The sequence below is a fragment of the Denticeps clupeoides genome, chromosome 1, assembly GCF_900700375.1.
Source record: "Denticeps clupeoides chromosome 1, fDenClu1.1, whole genome shotgun sequence".
Classification (NCBI taxonomy): Eukaryota; Metazoa; Chordata; class Actinopteri; order Clupeiformes; family Denticipitidae; genus Denticeps; species Denticeps clupeoides.
In genome coordinates, this window is record NC_041707.1 from 12236422 (window position 1) to 12259738 (window position 23317).

General features: G+C 45.1%; 1 protein-coding gene across 2 annotated transcripts in view; it reads right to left on the reverse strand.

Annotated features, from left to right (window-relative positions):
* Positions 1–3654: 3654 nt before the first annotated feature.
* runx3 (RUNX family transcription factor 3) overlaps positions 3655–23317 on the reverse strand; it is a 42352-nt gene continuing 22689 nt past the window's right edge. For both annotated transcript variants that reach the window (XM_028970080.1, XM_028970089.1), the window contains 3 exons: positions 16265–16423; positions 9721–9792; positions 3655–5381 (listed from right to left, as the gene is read on the reverse strand). In XM_028970080.1, coding sequence (XP_028825913.1) covers positions 4864–5381; positions 9721–9792; positions 16265–16423 — 749 coding nt within the window. In that variant the 3' untranslated portion in view covers positions 3655–4863. The remainder of the gene's footprint in view (positions 5382–9720; positions 9793–16264; positions 16424–23317) is intronic.

Below are 23317 nucleotides of genomic sequence, written 5' to 3' on the forward strand. Positions count from 1 at the left end.
CCATACTGTGGTGGATGAGAGTTCAGCCAGTCGAGATGCGTCCAGTCAAGGGAGTCCTGTTGCTCTGAAATAACGACATTTTATATTCACACAGTGACCGTTGGGGGAACAGAGATAAAATACCTGCTACTGTGAAAGTGAAGTGATTGTCATACAAAGCAGCACAGCACACGGTGCACACAGTGAAATTTGTCCTCTGCATTTAACCCATCACCCTTGGTGAGCAGTGGGCAGCCATGAAAGGCGCCCGGGGGCCATTGTGCTTTGCTCAATAGCACCTCAGTGGCACCTTGGGGGATTGGGATTCGAACTGGCAACCTTTTAAATAACGGGACCGCTTCCTTAAACGCTAGGCCACCACTGCCCCTGCTAGGCCACCGCTGCCTCACTAGGCCACCACTGCCCCTGATGTAGATCCACGATCCAGAGTCATGGAATTTTGGACTATGTTGTAGTTAGGTGTTATGATTGCCTTTGCTGTATGAGTCTCTGAACGATCAAACCCATTCCAAAGAAATCTTTGTTCTTGGCTTTATTGGAAACACTTGAACAAATGAATTTCCGCAGTTCTTAGCGGAGATCAGGAATTCTTGACCTAAATGCAGCAGGCTGAGCGTGTGTTTTTGTCTCTGTGTGGTAGTGTGGGGAGTTCTTGATTTAATTATGCACAGTTCCTCTCAGGCACATGTGAAAAAGTCCTGGCGCTTTGTTGCTTTGCTAAATTTCTACCCACAGTTGGGCAAAAATACACAAAAACAAAAGGAAAAGAGATTTGCAGAAAGGCAGGGAGGAATGGAGAAAGGCAGGGGAACGGAAGTATAGTTGAAGAGCCAGAAGGACAGAATCAGATACAGGAGAGATATTTCTTAAAATGAGCAAAAGCTGCAGTGATGCCCTGTTTATGTAAGTTGAAAACATGCACACATCACCATTCGTACCTGCATATATTGTGTGCTTCAGAATGCAAAAGCCAAGGATTCATTTCAGTTTCAGACCACCTCAGCATGTTGTGGTTGTTTCAAGATGAATTTGAGAACATGGTGAAAGCAGGAATTTAGATTCATGTTTACTCTCCTTTTATATTGTGACCAGACTTCAGGGCGCCTGTTGCCATCATGGTCAGCTTCTTTTTAATCAATGGTCAGTTTTATAGAAAATTGATGGCTGGAAATGATTTGTGTCATGCACCATTTTCACCACATTAACACCACCATGGTTGTTCTGCTGGGGTTTTACACACACAGCTCTCTCTGTTGACCGTTGTCATAAAAAATATTATCCTTTCCAGTAATATGATGCATGACGTACTGACCCAGGAAAGATAGCGTGTTCACAGTGGCTATTTTTGAATACGTTGTTTTGCTTAAGTACTAAGAGATTACTAAATGTACTAAAACTCTAATTTTCCATTACATCTAAAAGCCATCCACTAGGAAGTAAAGTGTTAACTGTGCTTGGGCATTATGAGAATTCTTTTTTTTTTTTTTTTTACTTTAACGTGGAAAAAAGAAACTCTACTTTTCAAAGAAAAATTTATTTTGCTTTATTTTTTAACAAGTGACAACCTGTTGACACAGGCAGGGTGCATACGGCTGGGTCACTTTCAGATTTCTTCAGTAGACTTTTTTATTGCTTCTTAGGTTAATAGTGTGCTGACAGCTGAGTCGACTGCACAGAGAATGAAGAATCAAGGGAGCATTTGGCTTTATGGAAAAATTCTATAAAACCACCAGTAAATGGATTCTTCATAAGTAAATATGTAAATTATTATAATTATTTTATTGTGCATTAATTCTTATTTTAATTACATAACCATTATCAAGGTAATTCAGTTTAGATTTGTGTTTATTATCGGAATATTGTCTGAGTCTGGAAGAGAGCTTACCAGCATGCTTTTACAGTTAAATCTGTTTTCCTTTATTAAAACTTGCTTTATTTGTTTAATGCCATACTATTGTCTAAGCTTACATGTGTTTGAGTTTAGACAGATGGCTTTGTCAGAATGCAGAACTAAAAGAAAACATCAACTTGGATAAATGTAAATGCATTTTAGGATTTTAGGATAAATGAGAATATGTATCTGAAGCACATTACAAAATACAACTTTAAAAGGCAGATTTTTTGTATTTTTTTATTAAAATGCATATCACAAGCAGTGAATATTACACAAACAAAATTACAATATGCACTGAGAAGAAAACAAGGACCTTTCTTTAAAAGAATCCATTTTTGCTTCCATGTCCACAAATGTTTAAAATCCACTTTGTGCTTTGTTCACTCTACATACTTGCCGTTTAAGTATCAGTTGTGGACTTTTCCAACTCAGCTTGGATCCCTGATAAACTGCTGCTTCACACTGATCAGGGCATATGTTCATGTTCAATAAGAATGCAGGCACACCCTAATTTTGTCAAGTTGCATGGTTTTAGCACAGCATATCCTACTCTTTCACACCACTGCAGAAAGGCGCATAAGTGAAGAAGCACAGCAAAGCATAAAATGTTCCGTACGACAAGGCATTTTTAAATATTTCTGGAAACAGTGTTGATTTTTTGGCTGAAAACCACTTAAGGTGCCAAATGCTTATTATAACTGGACACAGCAGAGGCAGAAAACCGTCCACATCCCTTACTCAACCAGATGTTAACTATTTACAGGGCCTCTCATCTCCCACCGCCCCACAATACCTGTTCTCTCTAACACTCAGAATGTGACCTGGACAAATTTCTGCTCTCTCCAATGTGACACCTGTATCCAACCACAGTCTTTTAGCCGACACCCTCTGTTACTGTTGGCTCATTACCTGAGATCTGACTCCAGCAGAAAAAGCCCCAAAGCCTCGGCCATTAGTTATATGCCAGCTACAATGGAGAAAAGAGAGTAATCAGCCAGATAAAAGCTTCAAAGGGCTGGAAATATCGGGACGGAACAAAAGACACTTTGGCCTGTGAGCGAGTTGTTTCTCTTCAGGGCAGCCCGACAGCAACTGGCTGGCCTGTAAGGGAATCTCTGGTGCTTTCTGTGTTTGTCCTCCATCCTCACCTGCGTCCTACTCTTTGCTGAGGGCTCAGAGATCAGGTGTGAGGGTGATTCGGCATGGGAAAGGCCTTCAGGGATAAAAGGCGGCGGGGGATGTACGTGCACCCACACCTGCACCGAATAACAAGGCTGTCTGAGGGAGACGTGTCCACTTCGTTCCCATTATGTGTAATGTTGTTTCTGAAATTACTAACGGTGATATACTTTGCAGGGTGCCTAATTATCGGCTGGAGTTTCCACTGCACCCACAGGTTGCTTTGTAAAATATACAGGAAAATGTACGTGCTCAGAGCAACATACCGTGTGCTTTTCAGATGAGAGTAGGCGGGGTGACATCAAAAAGGAAAGTGGGGCTGGGGGGTTGGTTGTGTAGTCAGTCTGACTTCATCCTACACTATAATTTACAAAGTCAATCAGTAAGCATACAGTGAGATTGGCGCTATAATTCTCATGGCAGTTGTGTGGTAATTCATGTTGACAGTAGAGTGATAGATTTGAAATAAGCTAAAAAAAGTTATGTGGTTCCTGGTGATATATTTTAAATAAAAACAAAATTTAGTGCATTAAAGCTATATTGGAAAAAAGAAAAAAAAAGAACAAAAACATAACATTACATACATTTTTTGCATTTTTTATAATTTAAAGTAATATATTACAGTAGCAACATTGCATTTTCATATTCAACAAAATCAACATCAAAATAAAAATAAAAATGTGGACACTACAGGAGCTAACATTAGGTGCTAAATGTTTTTGACCCAAAAAGGTAAAGGAACATTAATGATGAATTGGCTCAAATAAATAAAAAAAATTCTGCTGACATGGTCGGTTGGAACAAAATTTCAAATCAAATCACTTGTGAAACAAAACTTCTGTTGTTGTAAGTACTGGAGTAAACGTAACAGTACCGCTTGCTTTACTCAGCCCGTGAGTGAATGAGTAACGTGAACATCAAAGCTCAGGCTCACTGATTTGTAAAACGTCACCTCAGATCTCCCAGAAGTGGAAGAAATGTTTATTTATGACGTACCTGTGCTGTCGTGCAGATCTCGCATGATGATAAAAATGTTGCATGGTGAGTGTGGCGCACACCTGTGCGTCCCGGTGCGCTTATTCAAAATGCAGTAAAAGCAACTTGATCTGTTGCCTTGTGTGTGCTGGCATGCAGGCCACGAGTAAAGACATTATCCTGGAAAGACATTAAAAGCCACTCTAGTTCTGTATTTCCCCCCCACCCCGCATCAAAACAAGTATAGAATGTTGGCGTTGAGTCAATAACCCATTTAACATCAAAACTGAATGGCCATTCATAGGCAGCTGAGGCAACAATGGTTTAAGTGCGTTGCTGAGGATGCTGTCTAAAAGGCGACGTGTTCTTTGGTCCAGGTGGTCCGCTGGTCTGGGTCCTGCTTGCAATGTCAGGACTTCAGCGCTTGCTCGGATGGATTTGATCTTCTTCAGGTGCACTGACATATTCATGTGGTGTTTAGTCCCACCCCAGTTTATTTATGTACAGTCCAGGTACTGTCTTTTTTTGCAGTGGAATCAGAAGAAGAGCATTCTTAGGTCAAGAGGACGTACAGAAAGGCCAGAAAATGCAGTCCGCTTTCTTGGAACTTTAGATCCATCTGCACTAGTCGTTCCATCTGATGTCTCTTATGTTAAAAATGGATAAGCTTCTGTGTAGGGAAAGAAAAAACATGCAGTTTTTTAATCGTAGTCTTCTTTTTTTCACACCTTGTTGTCCTTCTTCATCTTGTTCTCTACATCTCTGGTTTCTCTTTGGCTGCCTTCACCTGGTGCGGCCTCTATTGTTTTTTTTCCTCAATAGGGTCTCCAGACGGCCTCATCCATGCGTCCGGAGGCGCTCATGGTGGTGGGGGAGTTACTGTGGCTACCGTCGGCATCCACGCCCTCACTCTGGCTGCTTAGACTTGGGTTCATCAGGCTGCTGCCCCCTGCAGAGATGGCCGTGGCCCCGGGGCAGGAGGCCAGCATGCGGGTGGGGGAGCGCTCGCCTCCGCCGCTGCCCGTCCCACCGGCTGTCACCATGGAGAACGGGTAGGATCCTGAGCTGGTTCCGTAGTACAGTTGATAGGGTGTGGTGTTGGCCTGGAAGTGGGAACTCTGGTTCTGGTTCCCTGGGTATGGTGGGGGCAGGTAGGTGTGATAGCGGGACGAGGACATGCCTGTGACACTGAGGCCCCCGATGCCTGTGCTGGAGGGGCTGGCGGAGTAGGTGAATGCCCCAGGATAGGGCATGTGGGGGTCTGAGAATCGGGGTGCTGTCAGTGGGGACAGAGACGGGAATGAGGTCCTCTGTTGGAACAGCTCTGTTGTGCCTGAAAGAAAATGAGGACAAACATTTACTGCTCAGTCCAGCATGTAGACCAGAATGTTAAAAATGACAGTTTTTTTATGTATTAAGTTCTACAGGAAAGACTTAATTCCACGTCTTAAAGAAGAACAGGAAAAGCATCCCAGTTCTAGTAAACTTGACTTCTGAGGAATGTTCACTGTGCAACAATATACAAACTTCAGCCTGACAACCACAATGACAAAGGAAACATTTATGGGACATGAAAGGGCATTTTGAAATATTCACAAATATTTGTATTAGCATTAGATTCATTATGTACCAGGTACATTTTAAAGGTTCAAACATGAAATCCGTTGGCCAACAGTACCTCATTCTTGTGTTTATTACAAATGGAAAGGACCATTAAAATGTCCATACCCAAGACATTAGACCATGACGCAGTTCTCCTAGTCAGACTTAACATAACTTGCCCTTTTAAACGAGAGCCCATGGCGGGAGACGTCATGCTTACGAAATTATCACACGTCCCATTCTGCGTAGAATCAGAAGACCCCTTGGCTGAACAGGAAATCAGGCCAAGTCCACACTCAACACAGACTGCTCTATGCTGACCTCTAGCAGCAGCCCGAGCGAGCTGCAGGGACGGCAACACTAGGGAGAGGGATCTAAATATGAAACCCTACGATGACTGTTGTTCAAGGTGTTGGAGTGTCCTTTCACTCTCTTCGAATCCTGTGTGCCAACATGTTACGAATGTGGTTCTTCTAATTTTGTGGCCTTTGCAGTGGTTTCAGAAAAGCTGCCACTTCCATTTGTGGGATCAAGCTTCATCTTTCCTCACAGCTGGGCTTTGGTATGGCACATGGGTCCATGTGATCATGTAAAGGGCCTTTTGGCTTTTTGCATTGTGGCAGCCCTCTGCAGGGCCTGCCGAGAAACTAATATGGTCAAAGCCAGGTAATTGAGGACGGGTATTAGGTTTCATGTCCTGTGCGTCAGTGTCCAGACATGGGTCAACATGAGAGCAGGTGTGACGTGAATCTCTGCACCTGCTGGTCACTCACAGGCAAACACACACATACACACACATACACACTCACTCACTCAGGCGGACACTTGTCTGTAAGATTTCTGACCTCTCCATCTGGTCTCAGGCAGTACTGGGGTGCTGTGCGGTTTTTGCCACTGCAACTCCCGCACGGGAGGCGGATACGAAAGAGAGCTGTGTTTGTGAAAAAGCATGCGCTCGCATGCCAGAGCCCCGAGGGGTAGAGGATGCTGAACTTGCGTGCCACAGCCTTGTTGAAATGTCTGGAGAACTGGGTCCATTTTCAGGCGGATGAAAACGTTCCTTCGCAATTTCCACAGCTGCGTCTTTTGCAGTTGAAATTCTGCTCCTCATGGGGGTGTTGAGAAAGAAAGAGGGGAAGAGAGGGAGAGAAAGGGGCTGCCTTTTCATTTTGCCAAGTCTAGCAGGGAGCTGGGGTCATATCTGATTTCACGCAAAAAGGAAAATCCCAGCCATCAGCTGCTGTTGATTCAGGAGAGTCGGCCCCGTTAATTCCTGGTGGACTCCGAAAAACTGTCTAGCCCACTCACTTGGTTCCCTTCCTCCTAAATATAGGCCCCAGGGCGGGGTGGTGGATCTTTTGGCAGGGGTGCTGTTGTGGTCCAGTAGCCCAAGCCCACCTCATATGAGCCCCATTAGCACCGAGCGGAAACGCTTTGACTAGATTGCGCTCATCAGGCGCGCCACGGTAGTCTGGCTTCGGCCCAGGAAGCTCTCCATGGTCACAGTTTTGGGATGTGAGACCACTCCTCCCCCCACCCCCCACCCCCTTAGCGCTGGACAGCGCTTCAGCACTTTCGAACGCACACGCTGACAAAGGATTACAGTTTTCACACAAGCCTTGCCACAGTAACTCCGGCAAAGTCAGTGATATACACCACTCTCACCCCCCTCCTCCTTTTCCTGTTATAAGTATAAGCCTGAATGCTGAGCTTGTGGTAAAGTGGGGCTTTGGGGTGGAGCAACGGCTCCCCCCCACACACACATGATCTCCATTACATTCAGTTGAAAAGTGTTGCAGGGGACGGCAGCGGGGACGGACCCCAGAGGGCAAGCTGGCACAGCCCACCGTCTCTGATGTTCCACTGCCTGCTCTCTCAGTAAGGGGGTGTCTGTGTAGTCTGGGTTTTTATAGAGAACGCCGTGTTCCAGAATGCCGGCCTGCCGCTGCGCTTGAGAGCCTGTCGCCCCCCAGGAAGCTGCTTTTTTTTTTTTCCCTTCCCAGAAGTCCACTAGCCCACACTGAAGCGTGTAACCCTGATCCGCGGGGAGGTTTGGCTCATTTGCCTACAGTAGAAACTGCCTTTGGTTGCTAACATGAGGGCAAGGTGGGGGCGCAGGGGCCATGGTGGGCATGCAAATAGACACTCTCACCTGCTAAGTGTTTACCCCACCCCAATGCAAACCGGGACGGGCGACAGCTGAGGAATGGTGTCCCATGCAAACGAGGTGGGTCGCCAAAGATTTGTAGAGGGACTCAAAGAACGAGCTGATTGGCTCCCTACTCAAAACACATATCAGCACTAGGGACGTTCTAATGATTCGTCCCTGCGTTGATTACCACCAGACTGTTGAAGAGAATGTGTGAGAAAGTGTGTTTACATGCTTGCGGCTATGAGAAGGGCAAGTTTGTTTGTTTAAAACTTTGTTTCGTGGTGATGCAGACTTCAGTGTCAAGTATCAGGTTTAAATGAACGCTGGCGTGTGCGGATGAGGCCGAACTGTCCGATGGCAGGGAAATTATGCCTCTCCACAAGCCAAAGAATTGGAGACACAAATGAACACAAATGAACCCAGTGTGTTTTTGCAAGCGCTCAGGCCTCGGACCATATTGCACCATGTCGCATGCAAATGCTGTCACTTGCTGACATGAGTCATATGCAGGTTATGAATACTGGACAAAATGCTGTAGCTGCTGGTGGCCTCACCATTTCTGATGTGTGCAATGCTACAAAAGGTGGTGTCAGTGGTCGGGGTAAAAAGGTCCCGGCAGTTAAAAACACGCTGCAGTCACCTTTCTCTCTCTCTGTGTTTTATTCATACAGCTCTGGGGGCCAAATTACTTTTTATTTGACTTTGACATTACCTGCTGTGCTTGCCCGTTTCTTTCCTTGTATGTGTTCCCTCACATACTTGGCCAATAAAAACGATTCCGATTCCGATTTTGATATGCAACTGAACGTAAGTAAAAACGCCACTCGAGATGCCACCCCAATAATGCAGCGTATGAAATGCTGACAACTGCTGGCTATAAATCACAGGGCAAAGTAATGAATCTCCTTAATTTACCCACTGAGGACCAAACCCTGCCAGGAGTCAGCAGTGACTATGAGGAAACACGGTTGCGGTGGTGGTAGGTGTAGCTGTGACTCAGTGTACGTGGTGCTCTGGCAGCATCTGTGGGAATGTGGGGGCAGTTGAATAGCCCTGGGGGTTGTTGGACGGTGCCAGTTCCAGGACGAAGGCAGGGCTTAGGAGGAATGTCTTGGGACAGGGGTGCCCAGGGCACAACATGATGCCTGCGATGGAATGCCCAACCTATGACTCACAGCCAAGTACAAATTCCAGCTCTGCATAATCTTTCTCATTGCTGCAGCTTTAAATTTGACCATCAAAAAAACCACAATGTCATTTGTTACATTCCACACCCAAATAAGTGTCAATTTAGTTCCAAGAAAATGTATAATTTGCTCAGAGTGTGACAGGCATGCCCCAATGCTTCACAAATTAATCAAGCACCATATAATTTGTGCAAAAAAAAATCTTGGGTCTGTGCAAAGTGAATGTGCAGTTTACATTTTTGTCCAAATGAGTAAATTGGTCCCTTTTGAATGACCTGATATCCCCCTTGGTGCTGTGCATACTAGAAAAAACATCAATACTGCTACATGGAGCAGGGCTGGGGATAGAGAGAGTGTGATTCCAGGATGAACAGCAACATGGGGATATCAGGCTGTGTGGTGTCCTTTACCAATGCCTAATGCTAACCCCTGACCTTCGAGTCAGCACAGCCATTAATTGAGACAAGAATAGACTCATTATCTCCACCACAATGCCAAGTCAGTATCTTCTTTCTAAGTGCACCCTCCCACTGTTTATTATTAATGGCAAAGCTGTGACTGAAATAGGAAATTGTCACGTGATAAAATAAGGACGAGGTGAAAGATGAAATTAAGACGCAATGAACACTTCCAATGAATCAGTCTTATAAGCGCTTTCCTCAGAAAGCATCTCGGCATGCCATCTGGTGCCTGCTCCCGGTGTGACTGACCGCTCACTCGTTTATTCTTACCTGACCATCGCAGGTCGTCCTCCACCTTGCACGTCTTGAGGGCGGGGGCCTCCATCTGCTCCGACCACAGCGCTGTGAGAGACACACGGAAAGCCAGACGTCACATGATTTGACACTCAAACACAACAGTTTTAATTGGCTGACTGATCTCGTTGCAGATCGTCTGGGTGGGGGGAGGTGTGCCGACGGTGTCTTTTCAAGAGCGAGGGATTGTGTTTGTCTGATTGCAACACGCTGTGAATGCGTCCCCACTTGCATGGCTGACAGGGCGTTTTCCACCGAAGCCCTGCTATGCCTCATCAGACAAAAGTGTGTGTTTGGGGGCCTAGATTTTAGAGGACACACCATGCCGCCGGCATCCTTTTTCATACAAGTCATACCTCAGTGCGTTCCTGAGCGCTTGCTTGTAGCACATTTGAAATGATTCTGTTTACTTAATGCCAACATGGAAATGAGAACTGCCTTGCAAATCGTTCGCCAGTTTTCGGAGAGGAGAGGAGGCGCTCTGATTAAACTGACAGCCATTAGGGTGAAATGAATGGTGTGAGGCCACGAGAGTAGCTGCTGAGGAAAACTTGGGAATTTAGTAGAAAATTCTCTAAAATCTCAGTCCAGCCATCTCGGGGGAGCACTGTGCAGAAAGGACTGGTGCTCTTACTGCTGTGTCAGCACAAAGGGCCACACAAAGAGAGGTCTGACTGGAGTGTGAAGTGCTCAGGGAAAACTGCGACTCTCTGGAGATATTCTGGGACTGTGAGATTTACTGTAACTTCCAGTCATGCACTCGTTCTTAAAGGGATTGAGCTTCATTCACATGACTAATGCTGGCATCCGAAGAATCTTCAGTTCTGAGATATTTAACTATTCTTTTACTTCCTGCTTTTACTTTTCCTTTAGATGTATTCTTAAATGTTACTGGCTTCATGTGCAGTTGGTTTAGCAGACATTATAACTTAATCAGTTTAGTAAAAAAAAGATTATCCTGTACAGATGAACCACACTCCACTTAACAGTCTGGGGGGCGGGGCAAGTCTAAAACACCAAATTCTTGAGCAACAATGCTGATCATTTTTCTGCATATCTGGTTTGGAAGTGGACGTTGTTCAGAGATTCCTATAACAGAACACGTCCACTAAAATTAGCAAATTATCTTTTGAGCAAAAACGAAAAAAGAAAAACAGAGGAGGAAGGGAAGAGAAAAGATCTTGTGCTCCATGTTGCCAGATTTGGCAGTTTGAATCTGATATTGCAAGATAAATTACTGATCGAGAATTGTTATTGAGGAACTTTAATTTAAGTATTTTAAGTAGTTGTTCTTTGCCAGTTCATTTATAGCAGTTTTGTGTTTGTTTTGCACTCTTTGGGACACTTTTAGCATCTTAATATCAGGTATGGTGCAACACTGACGGAGTTACAACTGAGCATGGGACATATTGACAGCAGTAGGTTTACTTTGACCCGTAACAGGGTGGGTGCATGACAGCTGCCAGTCATTGCTTTGGGCTCCTCCCACATTAAAGTTAATTTACTGTTTGTGTTCTGGGTGGCAGAAATAATTCCACACCAGCAGAAAAAGGTGAGTTTTTCATACTCAAGATTGAGATGTCAGTCATAGGACGAGGTTCCTGTGCCTGCGAGGCAGAGTCTAACAGGAGAAAGCAACAGAGAGAAATATGGGAGCATGTGGGACCTGGCTTCACACTCAACGGCCACACCACAGGGATTTGCCAATTTGACATGCAAATAGTGGCTGTTTGCTCTCAGTCTGAGATGGGTTAGTTGTTACAAGCCAACCATCACGTACCGTGAATTCTGTGGGAATCCAAACCCGCTGGCACACACACCTTGCCTATAGTGTACATTCGTGTTTATTGTAGTGGGTGAGAGTGCTCATGCGCGTGCACACAAACACACACACATGCACGCGTTCGGATTGTGTGTCCTCCATGGTGATGTTCTAGTTCCTCTCTATGGCCCGGCTAGGGCTTGCCCGCTCCCGCACTTCTCTCCACAATGGCAAATTCTTACGCATAAATGGCCTTATTCACCACCGACCCTCGGCAGCTGCTGCCATTCCTTCAAGAAAATAAACATTCCCTTCAAATATTTTGATTGGCCGGCGGACAACGTCAATAGCAGCACTACAGATTACTCCTGTTATTAAGAGTGTCTCCTTCAGGGCGGGGCCAAGGATTTTTTTTTAGAAACAGGAGGTGTGTGTGAAATGTGTAACTGTGTGTGTGTGTGTGTGCACTATAATGCCGGAGAAAAGGGGAAGTGTGTAGGAGACGAAGATTGTGTGGCAGATATGAGCATTTTTAAGGTCGGCGAATGGGGGGTGCAAATAAACACATAAGGCGGGAGAGAGCTGGAGATCAAAGGCAGAGGATCCAAGATGGTGGCATGTGACTGCGTCGCCAAGACGGGTTACACGCTCGGCGTGATGAAGCGTGTCATTGAGCCGGAGTGAATGCCAGGCCTTGTGCTGCCTTCCTGTTTCACTGAGCGTCGTCAGAGGGAGAGGGGGCGGGGTCGAGGAAGGATCACAGGCTTACTTTGGCTCTTGCGGGACACTCGATAGCCCATTTCAGCCCCCATTTAAAAGCATTAGTGAGAAGAGAAAAACCTAGGCAGGAATCCTCACACTACTTACGAAGTTTCCACCTCTGCATGTGGCTGAGAGGACTGTTTTGTGCCAGTTGCTGTTAGTTAGTGTGACTACTAAGCCACACCCTTTCTGCTCACACCTTACACATGACCTGATGAATCGTGACAATTTTTCTCTGGATGTCTGCAAATTATGTTTGGCAATCATATCTGGAACAGACAGAATGTCATGTGTTCCAATTCGATACCCAAGGAAATGTCTTGAATGTTCCAGGAAATGAAAGTGTAGATCTAGTAGATCTATTGGCAGGAGGGAAATCAGTTGCAATAGTGATTAGCATGGGCCCTGTTCCGGGTCACAGAGTGCCAAGACCCTCGCAGATCCTTCCGGATGGGACAGAGGCAGATTGGGACCAAACCAGTGATGGTGGGAAGGAAGGAGGGGTCAAACAGGAAGCAGTAAACTGCAGATTTATTCAGAAATATACACTTGATACTAGTACTGGACATCACATGGTCTGCTGCAGACCTTAAACAGACTGTGTAGTCAGTCCTATGGTGGTGTATTTATTTCCCAGTACACATGTCCATTCATCTGATGAGTTTGTTGGTCTTGTTTCCGCTGTGACTTTGTGTCCATAATTGCTTAATGGTCTCCTTATGGTTGCTTGAGTGGGTGAAATTGCTGCGATATCAGTGGAATTGGCCTGTGCTAAAGGGGGCAGCTGCACTGCTTATCTAAACAGTGTGGTCCCCCTTTAACGGGAGGTGGAGGATGGTGGGTGGGTGTAACGTGTTCATCATTGCAGAGCACCAGCAGTCACAGCCACAAAGGCATGAAGGCTTCGGTGATGATTGGTCTGTGGTTGTTCTACTTATTGATTTGATAAGGTTCAAGATCTGTAATAGGAACAACTCCTTTGCAGGTCATGGTCAGTTCTTATAACTCAAACTGACGTTTTGTATCATCTGAGATGTGTTATCAGATGGTTTTTATATTAAAAATGTATTCCTTTGAATCACTGAGGGGACTAAAAGAACAACGAATCCTGAGTCAATGCAGGTCGAGGTACAGATATGCCGACCAGGACCCCTCCATCCCTTCCAGAAGTTATTAAATCTCTTACTCATCAGTGCAACCGACTTCAGAGAGACTTGCAGAGACTGTTTGATCACAGTCTGCTCCGAGTCATCCACTACTCCCCCATGAGCCATGTCGTTTCAAAGCACGAATGCTCGACTGGATGTCAAACACAAGTGCCAACATCTGATATGAGCCTCCAACAATGCACATACAGGGGATAAAATGGTGGCAGAAACGCATTAAGATGATTACATTCCCTTAACGTTTATACTCTTTCAAGTCGCCTCGTTGAGTCTGGGCGGTTTGGTTTTTGTCTCCTTTTTAAAATGCTGGGGGAAAAATGTCTCAAGGATTATTCCAGCCACATCACTGTGAAATCTAATATTTTTGCCTCCGCGCCCCTTAAATGATTCTTATGGAATGCAGACGCTGCTTTCTGGGTGCCTCTGCTACGCTTAAGGAAACCAACGGCATTCTCAGAATATCAGCAGAGAGCCTACAAAGAAGGGGGGAAAAAAACAGACACGCACCACCTGACTTTCGAGAGGCAGAGCAGTTCAGCCTCCGATTGAGTAGCAGATATGCTCCACTGCAGAGACGGCCGCCGAATGATTCCACATGTAACCTCCTCCCCCCCGGCTCACCTGAGGCTGCGGCCCGAACAAAAACAAGTGCAGCGAACAGCAGCGTCTGCCAGCGCGCCGGGGTCCTGTCACTGCACGTCTCTTAATGAGCTCTTAATTACTCTGTCTGTCTGGTGAGGCAAAGCGAGCGCGAGACTGGCACGTCATTTTGTGTGTGTGTGTGTTTATACTAGCTTGCTTTATAAAATATGGGCGCAATTAATTACATGAAGAGTCTGAAAAACAAAGCATCTTCTGGGTGAACCTTGAGCTTAAATACAGTCAATTCTTATGTAGGCTACATATGGATGCGCTGTACGTCATTTGTTGTTTTTTTTATATGTTTTATGTGTTTATTTGATTTGTACCTGTTTTATATTTTACATAAAAACAAATCAACAAGCAACGTTTTGTGCAGACTTGACATTTTGGACAGACTTGACACAGGAAGTGCATTGCTAACGGAAATGATATTCATGTTTATGATAGCATGTAGAGCGGGGCGGTGAGATTCCGTCATAAATGTCATTTCAGACACATTTTAATGTCAGATCGGAAGTGTTAATGCCAGGTCTGAAAAGACTTTTGCGTGTGTGGTGCGTCTGCATGTGTTTTTATATAGGCCAAAGCTCACAGATGTCCACCGAGTCCCCAGCACAGTCTCACATCTGAGGCAAACAAATGAAGCAACTGACTTTTGGCGAGTTCTCCACCTCACCGCTGACAGCAGACACAAAGTGCCGGGAAAAGCTCTTTTGCAACCAGCCTGGCTAATTGCAGAGTGTTGACGTCTGATAAATCACCACGGAATCCTGCCATGAATCGTCTGGGATTAAAGCAGGTCCCTTGCAGCCGAGATCAGGGGTGTGTGCGGCATGTTTACATGCACAAAGTTGTTAGCATTTCTAAATGTGATGCACCTATTTCGGCTTGAGCCATGACAGCGGTAATAATAACTGTGCAAACGTAGTGTCATTGTAAAGTGGTGTTTATTCTTGGAGACGCTGCACCTTACGTCACTCCACTCACACTTCTGCTTTTTTTTTTTTTTTGCCTCAGGGAAACAGTAATGGCAGGCGACTATAGTGTCTGGTTAAGGTTAAAACCCCCCTGGCCTCTAATGGCAATCCTAACACCCGCCAATCCAGCCACAATTCGCCGTGTCCCATTAGGGTGTTGTGTCTCCGGCAACAGTGTGTGGAGTGTGTGCTCTGATGCCAGGTGCCTTTGAGGCTGTGACAGCTCTATAAAAGGCTAATACCTCCCATAATCCCCTCTGCAGCTATAGATATCAGACAGAAGGCGAGAAGTCCTGCCGAAGCCTACGGTGCGTTTCACTCCCAGCCCCAAACACAGCGACTAGGGCAGATTATCCCAAAACCTCACACTAAGCCCGCCGCTGTCTGAACACACAGACGTGCATTGTGCCAATGTTTAAATAACACTCTTTCATAAGGAACTATGGAATGGGCGATGCATTCTAGAGCCGCGTAATTAATGACATTTTGCTTAGTGTCATAACAGTGCATAAGATGTGGCCATGATAAGATGTTACTCCAAGCTTTATCAGACAGGTCGGCTACTAATGAATTGCAGACAGGATGTGTGATTTATGTAGGCTGGCAAATTAAATAGAAAGAGTCGTCTGCAACAAAGAGTGTAAATATATAAACCAGCTCTCTTCCAGCACAGATAAACCTTCGGCTAAAAAAAAAAAAAAAATGTCACCTATTCTAACACAAGCGTAGACAGAAAGTAAAAAAATACTCCCCACACCCATGAGAACCAGCAAGTGGGTGGAGAGGCAGGGTGTGAAATGACTGTGTGTGAAAAAATATGCATGTTTGTGTGAGAGAACAAACTTACAGCACAACAGAAAAAGCGAACAACGTGAAGCGCAACGATGTAAAAATCTGTCTGTCTTCCCTCCCTGCCTCATATCTAGAGTGTAGTTGTGAGATTTTTGAGGCTTGGCTGGGAGCATGAGGTGCTCCAGTCGGACCTAAACACACAGCAGCTGCACCGATGTAACAGAGGATTACACACACACACACACACACACACACACACACACACACAAATAGAAACTGTACACAAATGTGATATTATTCTACAGATTAATATTTTAGCAGATTTCAATAGCGCTAATAAAGGTGGTGTAGTCATGAACACTGTGCTTGGGCAGTTTGTGTGGCAGTGCATTGGAGGGATGTGGGGGCCAGGGTTGTACCTTGTATCTGGGGTGCAGTGGAGGGGCTGAAGTGGCTCTGGTGGGAGGGGCGAGGGTTGCCGTTGCCGGTGCCAATCCTGAGGCGCTGGTAGCGTTCCATGTCGCTAATCCGCTCTGGGAAGGCCATCTTCTGAGGGTCCTCCAGTTTCACTCTGTGACCTGTGCAAGAGGGTGGGACATTAGGACAGAAAATAGGACCTCCATTTTTAGTCTTTATAAAGAAAAAAGAAGCTGAAAAGAAGAACCATGCACTTTAAATGTATGTGCAATGAGGTACTGAGAAATGCCACTGCCCTCGCTGAACTGAGTCACAGTTAGTTCTTTAAAAAATGTGTGAAAACCAATACCAGTGTAATCCAGGTCAACAGAAACCCTCCTGTGGCATTGTAGATGCATCCACTTTAAAAAAGAGCAATTTTAGGCTCTGGTTTAGGCTCCCCATTGGTAGTTAAATCCATTGCACTGCTTAAAATGAATTAAGCTTGGTACCACTGTGCATGAGCAGTGGTTATTCTTAAAATTTCATTGAGATTCTATGACCATATCACTTGTAGGCTCTTATAAGCATGCACATTTCATACAGACCCCAGAAGCTTGGACCCACCCTCGGATTTCAAATAACTAAATAATTATAAGATGTTCTTTTAAAATGTTATTAAGCAAAACATCAGAAATAAGTAAAAGAGATTTGTAAGTGCAAAAAAAAATAAAAAAGAAAACTTTCTTTAAATTGAACACCCAAAAACCTTTTGGAAAATCCAGTATCTTTTCAAGCAGGCAAAGTGAATGTCCAGGTACTGAAGACATGCCTAATATGCCTTTTTCCAAGCCTGTGTAGCTTTAAAACTATAAATATTCAAATTCTTCTCACCTGTAGGTGCAATGTGTGTGTGTGTATACACATGTGTGTACACACTCACACACACATATACATATATATATATGTATGTATACGTAGCAGAGGCATTTTCAGTGGAACCCACGTTGCTCCATGCAAACACTGGGCATATCAAGCCTTATATTAGTGCATATTGTGTCCACATGTCACACGCACACACACACACACATGCGTGCACACACACACAGGACGAGGTGAGTCCTCTAATGGAGGCGGGCACTTTTAAAGCCAGAAAGACATGTGTGAAAGAACATGTGGACATTCTGTGGTTTTGTGCCTGGCATCTCCGCAGACTGGCCTAATGTGGTGTAATGGGCGGATTTGAATATTTTATCACAATATAAAGGGGTAGGAGACGCTGTGATATGGATTTTGCCCGTCCTCCCTTCATGCTGACCCTTGGGTAATATATCCCCCCTCCCTACCCAGGGGTAATGTATCTTTTCGTTTACCGCTCTGTCCATTTGTTAGAAGTCACTCTATATGGTGTTGATAGGGAAGTAATCCTTAACCTCTCTTTCTTTCTTACTTTATTTCTGGTGTACACTTCAGTTTTCTATACATGTCTATTTCTTCCCCCTGCTGGTTATGCTATCACAGAGCTCAGGCATTAGTCTAGTAACCCAACCCACACTGATCCTGATGGAGCTTAACAGTGAACGTTGGTGACTGACTGTCATTTCTGGTGGCTTGTGGTGACTGGTGATTAATTGGCGGCTTGCTGGAAAAGGAAACCAACGCTCTCTCTGGTTGCAGGAGGGATGTGTCAAGGCCACGTTTGTGTGTGGTGTCTAGTGTACGTATGTGGCTGTCTGTGGTATGATCATCTACAGTGTGGTGTTGTGAGTGTGAACCCTCCTGGGCCGGGTTCAGCTGGCTGCCCTTAGACCGCACTCACCGGGTTTCGTGTAGAGGGTTCGGCTGCCCACAAGAAGCGGGAAACGTATAACCGGCAGACCTGCTTCTCATTATCTTACCAACAATCAACACAGACCCATTCATTTAGTCTCCTTCTCTCCTGCTCGCTCTCCTAGTCCTTCCCTTTCTAATAACCATGACTGTTTCCCGTCTGGAAATACGTGCCGCCCTCCTTTCATGACATTTTTTCCCTAGAATTCTTTGCATCCTCCAGACTCCATAGCGTTAGAGAGGAAACCAGGTTTGACATTACAGATTCCCTTCAGCTTAGTTAAAGCCGCAAACTGCTTAGTCCTGTCCACCTCAACTCCAGCGATGACCCCACACAGAAGGCGAACTGAAGGAGGGTGGAAAAGAGCACGTGGGTCACCAGCGTGGTTCCAGGGCCACTTTGGAATGGGTGATGGGGGGGTTGGAGTTTGTGGTGGGATGAATATTTCATGTATCAGGGTGCACTTAGGAGGGTGCGCAGTGTTTTTCTCATAATGATATCATAACCGCAAAACCCGGCGCAGGCAAATGGAGGGGCAGCCTAGAGGGATGAAGTCAGGAGGAGCGCTCGATACCAGCCTCCTGGTCCACGTCGACCAAAATGCACAGCCATTATGTTTACAAGCTGCTCCCCCAAACAGCCCAAGCATCTTAATAAGGGGACAAGGATACTTAAAAAAAACACTAAATAAAGAGATCATAATGAAATGTGAGGACAAATGGGTAGATTAATCCACCCACAGGCAATTCTCTCCAAACGCTTAATAATTTTCTATTTTTTTTTCCTTGATAGGGGCAAGACAACAAGTCTTTTGGTTCGGGGGTCAGGGCATCTTGTCACAGGTTCTACAGGTTCTCCAGTGGAGGGACGGGCACTGGCTAGGACTGAAAGCTGGTTCTGTGGTAACTGAAGCAATAGTTGAATAAATTTCTGTGCATGCACTCGCAAAGAGAAGACTTCTGCGGGAGTCTGTGTAAGAGAGTAAAACAAAATTTCACACTTTACATTTTATAGATAGCAATGCTTGCCCTTTAGATGGTGTCACTGTCAAACCGCTCCCATTTGGGTTTCATTGTCGGAATCCACATATTCTGTAGTGGTGACCCTTGCATCAACAAAAGGCAAGTGTATTTTTCCCATTGGTTTTTAAATGTGATATAAATCCCAAAACAGTATAATTACACTGATGATGCATCATCAGAACAGATCATCCCATCTAAATATAAAAAAAAAAAACGCAAGGTTATGGGATCCCATAATGTTCATAAGTCACGTCACATGAATTATATTACAGTCGTAGATGCTCCCAAAAATACATAACAATGCGCTGCGTGCTTGTGTGCCACTATACCCGCAATAACCCCGCGTGTTTCTCAGGAAGGTGGCGCTGCCCCCAGGGACCTCTTGCGCTCACAGCCACGCCCGGCTGATTATCAGACCCGGCCCCCTTCCTTCCCCTTGACATTTACTACACGTTTATTATTTTTGTTCTCTCTTTATTCCAAGTTGAAAGCATGAAAGACATGTTGCCCTTGCGAAGAGCAGCATGTTAAACAAACTGTATTTGCTCAAATGGCCGGTTGTGCTTTTTTTGGGAGCCTGTCTGAAACTCTATCTGCACTGCAAATGTTAATACGTGCCCTGGCTCACACCCACGCCTGCGCCTGGTGTTTCTGGAGTGTAAATATTTGTCGGAATCATATAAATGGCACTTGATAACGCACTTAAATAGATCTGGAGAGTCTGTATCAAATAGTGATCCCGCTCCACTGGAATGGCCTCGATAGAGAGACATGCTCAGATAGCGGCACCAGACTCACAAACGGCCGCCCGGCGCAGGCAGGATCGGCCGGCCGTGTTTGCTGTTCCATGTAAATTTGAAGAGCGTGGTCATGACTTGCCGGTATCTTTGGTTGCTCCTGTTTGGTCTGGCTGTGCGGGACTGGTCACAGTTGGGAGAGGTGCTAAGCTGTAGGTATCCTTCAATGGTAGATCCGCGTAAATGTCTGTGCATTAATATGTCTTTGTGTGCCACAGGCGCATATAGGTCATCAGTTCTGTCTGAACACAAGTCAGTGAGCCTTGGGCATCAACGTTATCTCTTTACGACGTCAGTGAAAACGTCAGTGACTGCTGAAAATAAGGGATACTCCGTGACATTTTCATGTATGACACATAGACAAAAGTCAGATGGCGTTTGTATGATTCCCATTTAGTGATTTCAGTGTGTCTTGCTTAATAAGTCAAGATCCATGTTGTCCTAATGTTGTAATATTGTACCTTTGCATAGCTTTAACAGTCACGGACCAGCCAATCAGAATTGGGTTTTTATTATGACCATGATATTGCAATAACCATGGCACAAGTGACAAAGTTGGCCAAAAGCTTGAACAACACTTTCTAAGAGTGCAAAAATGCAATTGATGGGGTACTCAGGTTTGGGAGCGTATGCAGGGCTGTTGGAGGGGTCTAGATAAAAATAGGCAGTAGCGTGCAGAATACCTTCCTCCTCAAACCATGACAGCTTCCGCTCTGTTACAGTTGAGCAAAGAGCCATGCACCTGTCCTCGTCTTCCTGTCAGTGGAGGTGCCTCCACGCACCTCCCCCCTCCTTAGCTTCTTCCCCCTTTTCCTCTGAAAGCCTCTGGTGACCTCAGAACTGGACTCTGTTGTGCACAAGGCGAGAGGATGTGGCTTTTGCTCCTGAGCGGCTGTTGTGGTTGTCTGGAGTCTTGTTTTAGATGAGTTTTTTTCTGCTGTACGTGTTACTTGCGGGCCCCATTCTCAACCATGCAGAGCAGACATATTAAGAGCAGGAAGAGGAGAACATGCACAGGATGAATGGTTTTATTGTAGGTTTTATACTGGTAAAAGATGCAAACTCCAGTCCTGGCACTCTGCTGATAAAATGCTGGCTGTCACAGGCCCCGCTACTGCAATTGTGAAAAATGCTGCTCACATATTGTGAGGGGCAACGTGCGTGTGTGTGGTGGGGTGTTCGGGGGCAGGTTAAGGCACGCAGGTGGGAAGGATAAAAGAACAGGCTTTTTCAAAGAGCCCACATCCCCCCAGAACAATACAGAGAGAGCAAGAGACCTGCAGCTCCACACCCGCAATCATCTCTCTTTTGTGCTGCATGAGGGGTGTGTGCACAAATGTGTGTGTGTTTGTATAAATAGGCATGTATGTGCACATGTATGTGAATCTGTGTGTGAGTCTGTGTGACCTTATCTGCATGAATGCAGCATGCATGTGAATGTAAGATGTCCAAATGTATAGATGTGTGTGTGTGTGTGTGTGTGTGTGTGTGTGTGTGTACAGGTGCATTTACACCAGACTGCATGTGTAGGGCTGTGTGTATATATACATGTGTATGTGTATGCATTATAGAAGCATCAATATGTGATTTTATTTTAAAGTGCAGGCCTGTGTTGTGCTTGTGTATTCATATTCCTGGACGTGTGTGTATGAGTGTATGTGGTGAAATAGTGTCCGATGTGTTCGTGCAAATCTGTGGGGAAAAAGGGCAACTATGAACTCATGCGTCAACTCCGCAGCAGAAAATGTGTCAAATGATTTCACTTTGACACTTCGACAAACACACAAGGCCGCTTTTAAGACTGCTTGACATGAAGACAGGCGTTGCACCCCGGTGTTAACTATGCATACTTTATAATTCCCAACAGAGGCCTCAGAAGAGAAATAGAAAATATGAAAATGCTATTACCCTCTGAGTTACTTTCCATGTGAGTGAGCTGACATCCAAAAATAAAAAAAAATCAAATAATCTGTTCTATCAGTGCGTGGATATGGATCATTTGTGACACTAGTTAGGATGTGATATTGGGAAAGAGGAAGCTAAAAAAAAAAGGAGAGGTGATGAGAGGAAAGTTGTTTTTTTCCCTCCCCCAAACTCCACACCCACGCACTCCTCCCCATGTCTGTGTTTGGGATTACTGACTGGAACGCTCATCACATCTTGCTACAGCCATCCATTCACTTCCAGAAAATGCTAAAAAAAGAAATAAATAGCTTGCACCACAGCACATGCGGCATAGGCCTACTGACCATTTTCCCGTAAGCTGTACAATAAAATCCTCCCCTCTCCACCTCCCCCCCCAAAAAAGGAGGTTCATTATGAAAACGCAGTAATGGAGAAAATATCTCTCATCACGGCCCATTACATTTCCTAAAAAATGCAACGTTTATCCTTTATTAAATTAGGTTTAAAACATGGTAATGGTCTGTTTTCAGTATTTCTGAATAAACAAGGAAGTGTGTCTGTACACAAAGTTGGTCGCTGGGTAAACAGGAAAGAGATTTGGTAACACGGAACTGAAGATGGTGGGGTGTTGGGGGGCAATGCTGGGAGAGAGTGTGTGTGTGCGTGTGTGTACGTGTGTGAAATTAGCCATGCAATTTTGAGTTTCTGAAAATAAAGAGAAAACCCTACTCTTCCTCTCCTTGCGGCGGATTCTGTAAATTCCTCATCAAACACACATAAAAAGACTGTTGCTGGCCTGAGGCCTGTGTTTGTGCAGAAGGGAAACTAAAACCGTGTAGGCCAGTATCGATGAATCGTCCTTTCAAATCGCACAGGTTCAAAATAATTTTGGAGCTATACAGATTTTGTGATTGCATCAGAGACAACATCCTGTCAACATCAATGAGTATCACTGAGTCTGCATCATTGTGATTTCACTGTAATCATACTGAGATAGATTGGTTTGCTGTAACTGTGTAATTCCTACACCCATTGTGCAAGTGTGCATGGGTCAGTGTGTGTGTTTGTGTGTGTGTGTGTGTGTGGGTGGGTGAGTATGGTTCATGCGGTCAAGAGCAAACTTATGAGGATGGAAGTCACTTGGTACCATTGTGCTCCTCAGTGCTCCGGGGCACCATCCCAGTAATGAATGAATTTAGGTCATTCTGCTGAGGAGGAGCGTCAGCAAAAGGAATAAACCCGAAAACCTGAACAGGTAGGCAGAATAGTCCAGCTCCACACCGCCCTGTGCTGATAAATGATAGGGGCTCGGTTCGTGCATTCGCACGTCTACACTGTCTGAGACTGATTTGCATCTATATGTGGTCAGCACACAAGATGCCTTATTCTGACTTCAGACTTACTAAGTGGCCTGATTTGATTTAGTGCTGTGCGAATGGGAGATCTGTGGGCAGATTGACTAAAAGAGTATTAGCTTTGTTGGGGGGGGGTTGGGGAAGACATTCAACTCTGCAGCCCCCA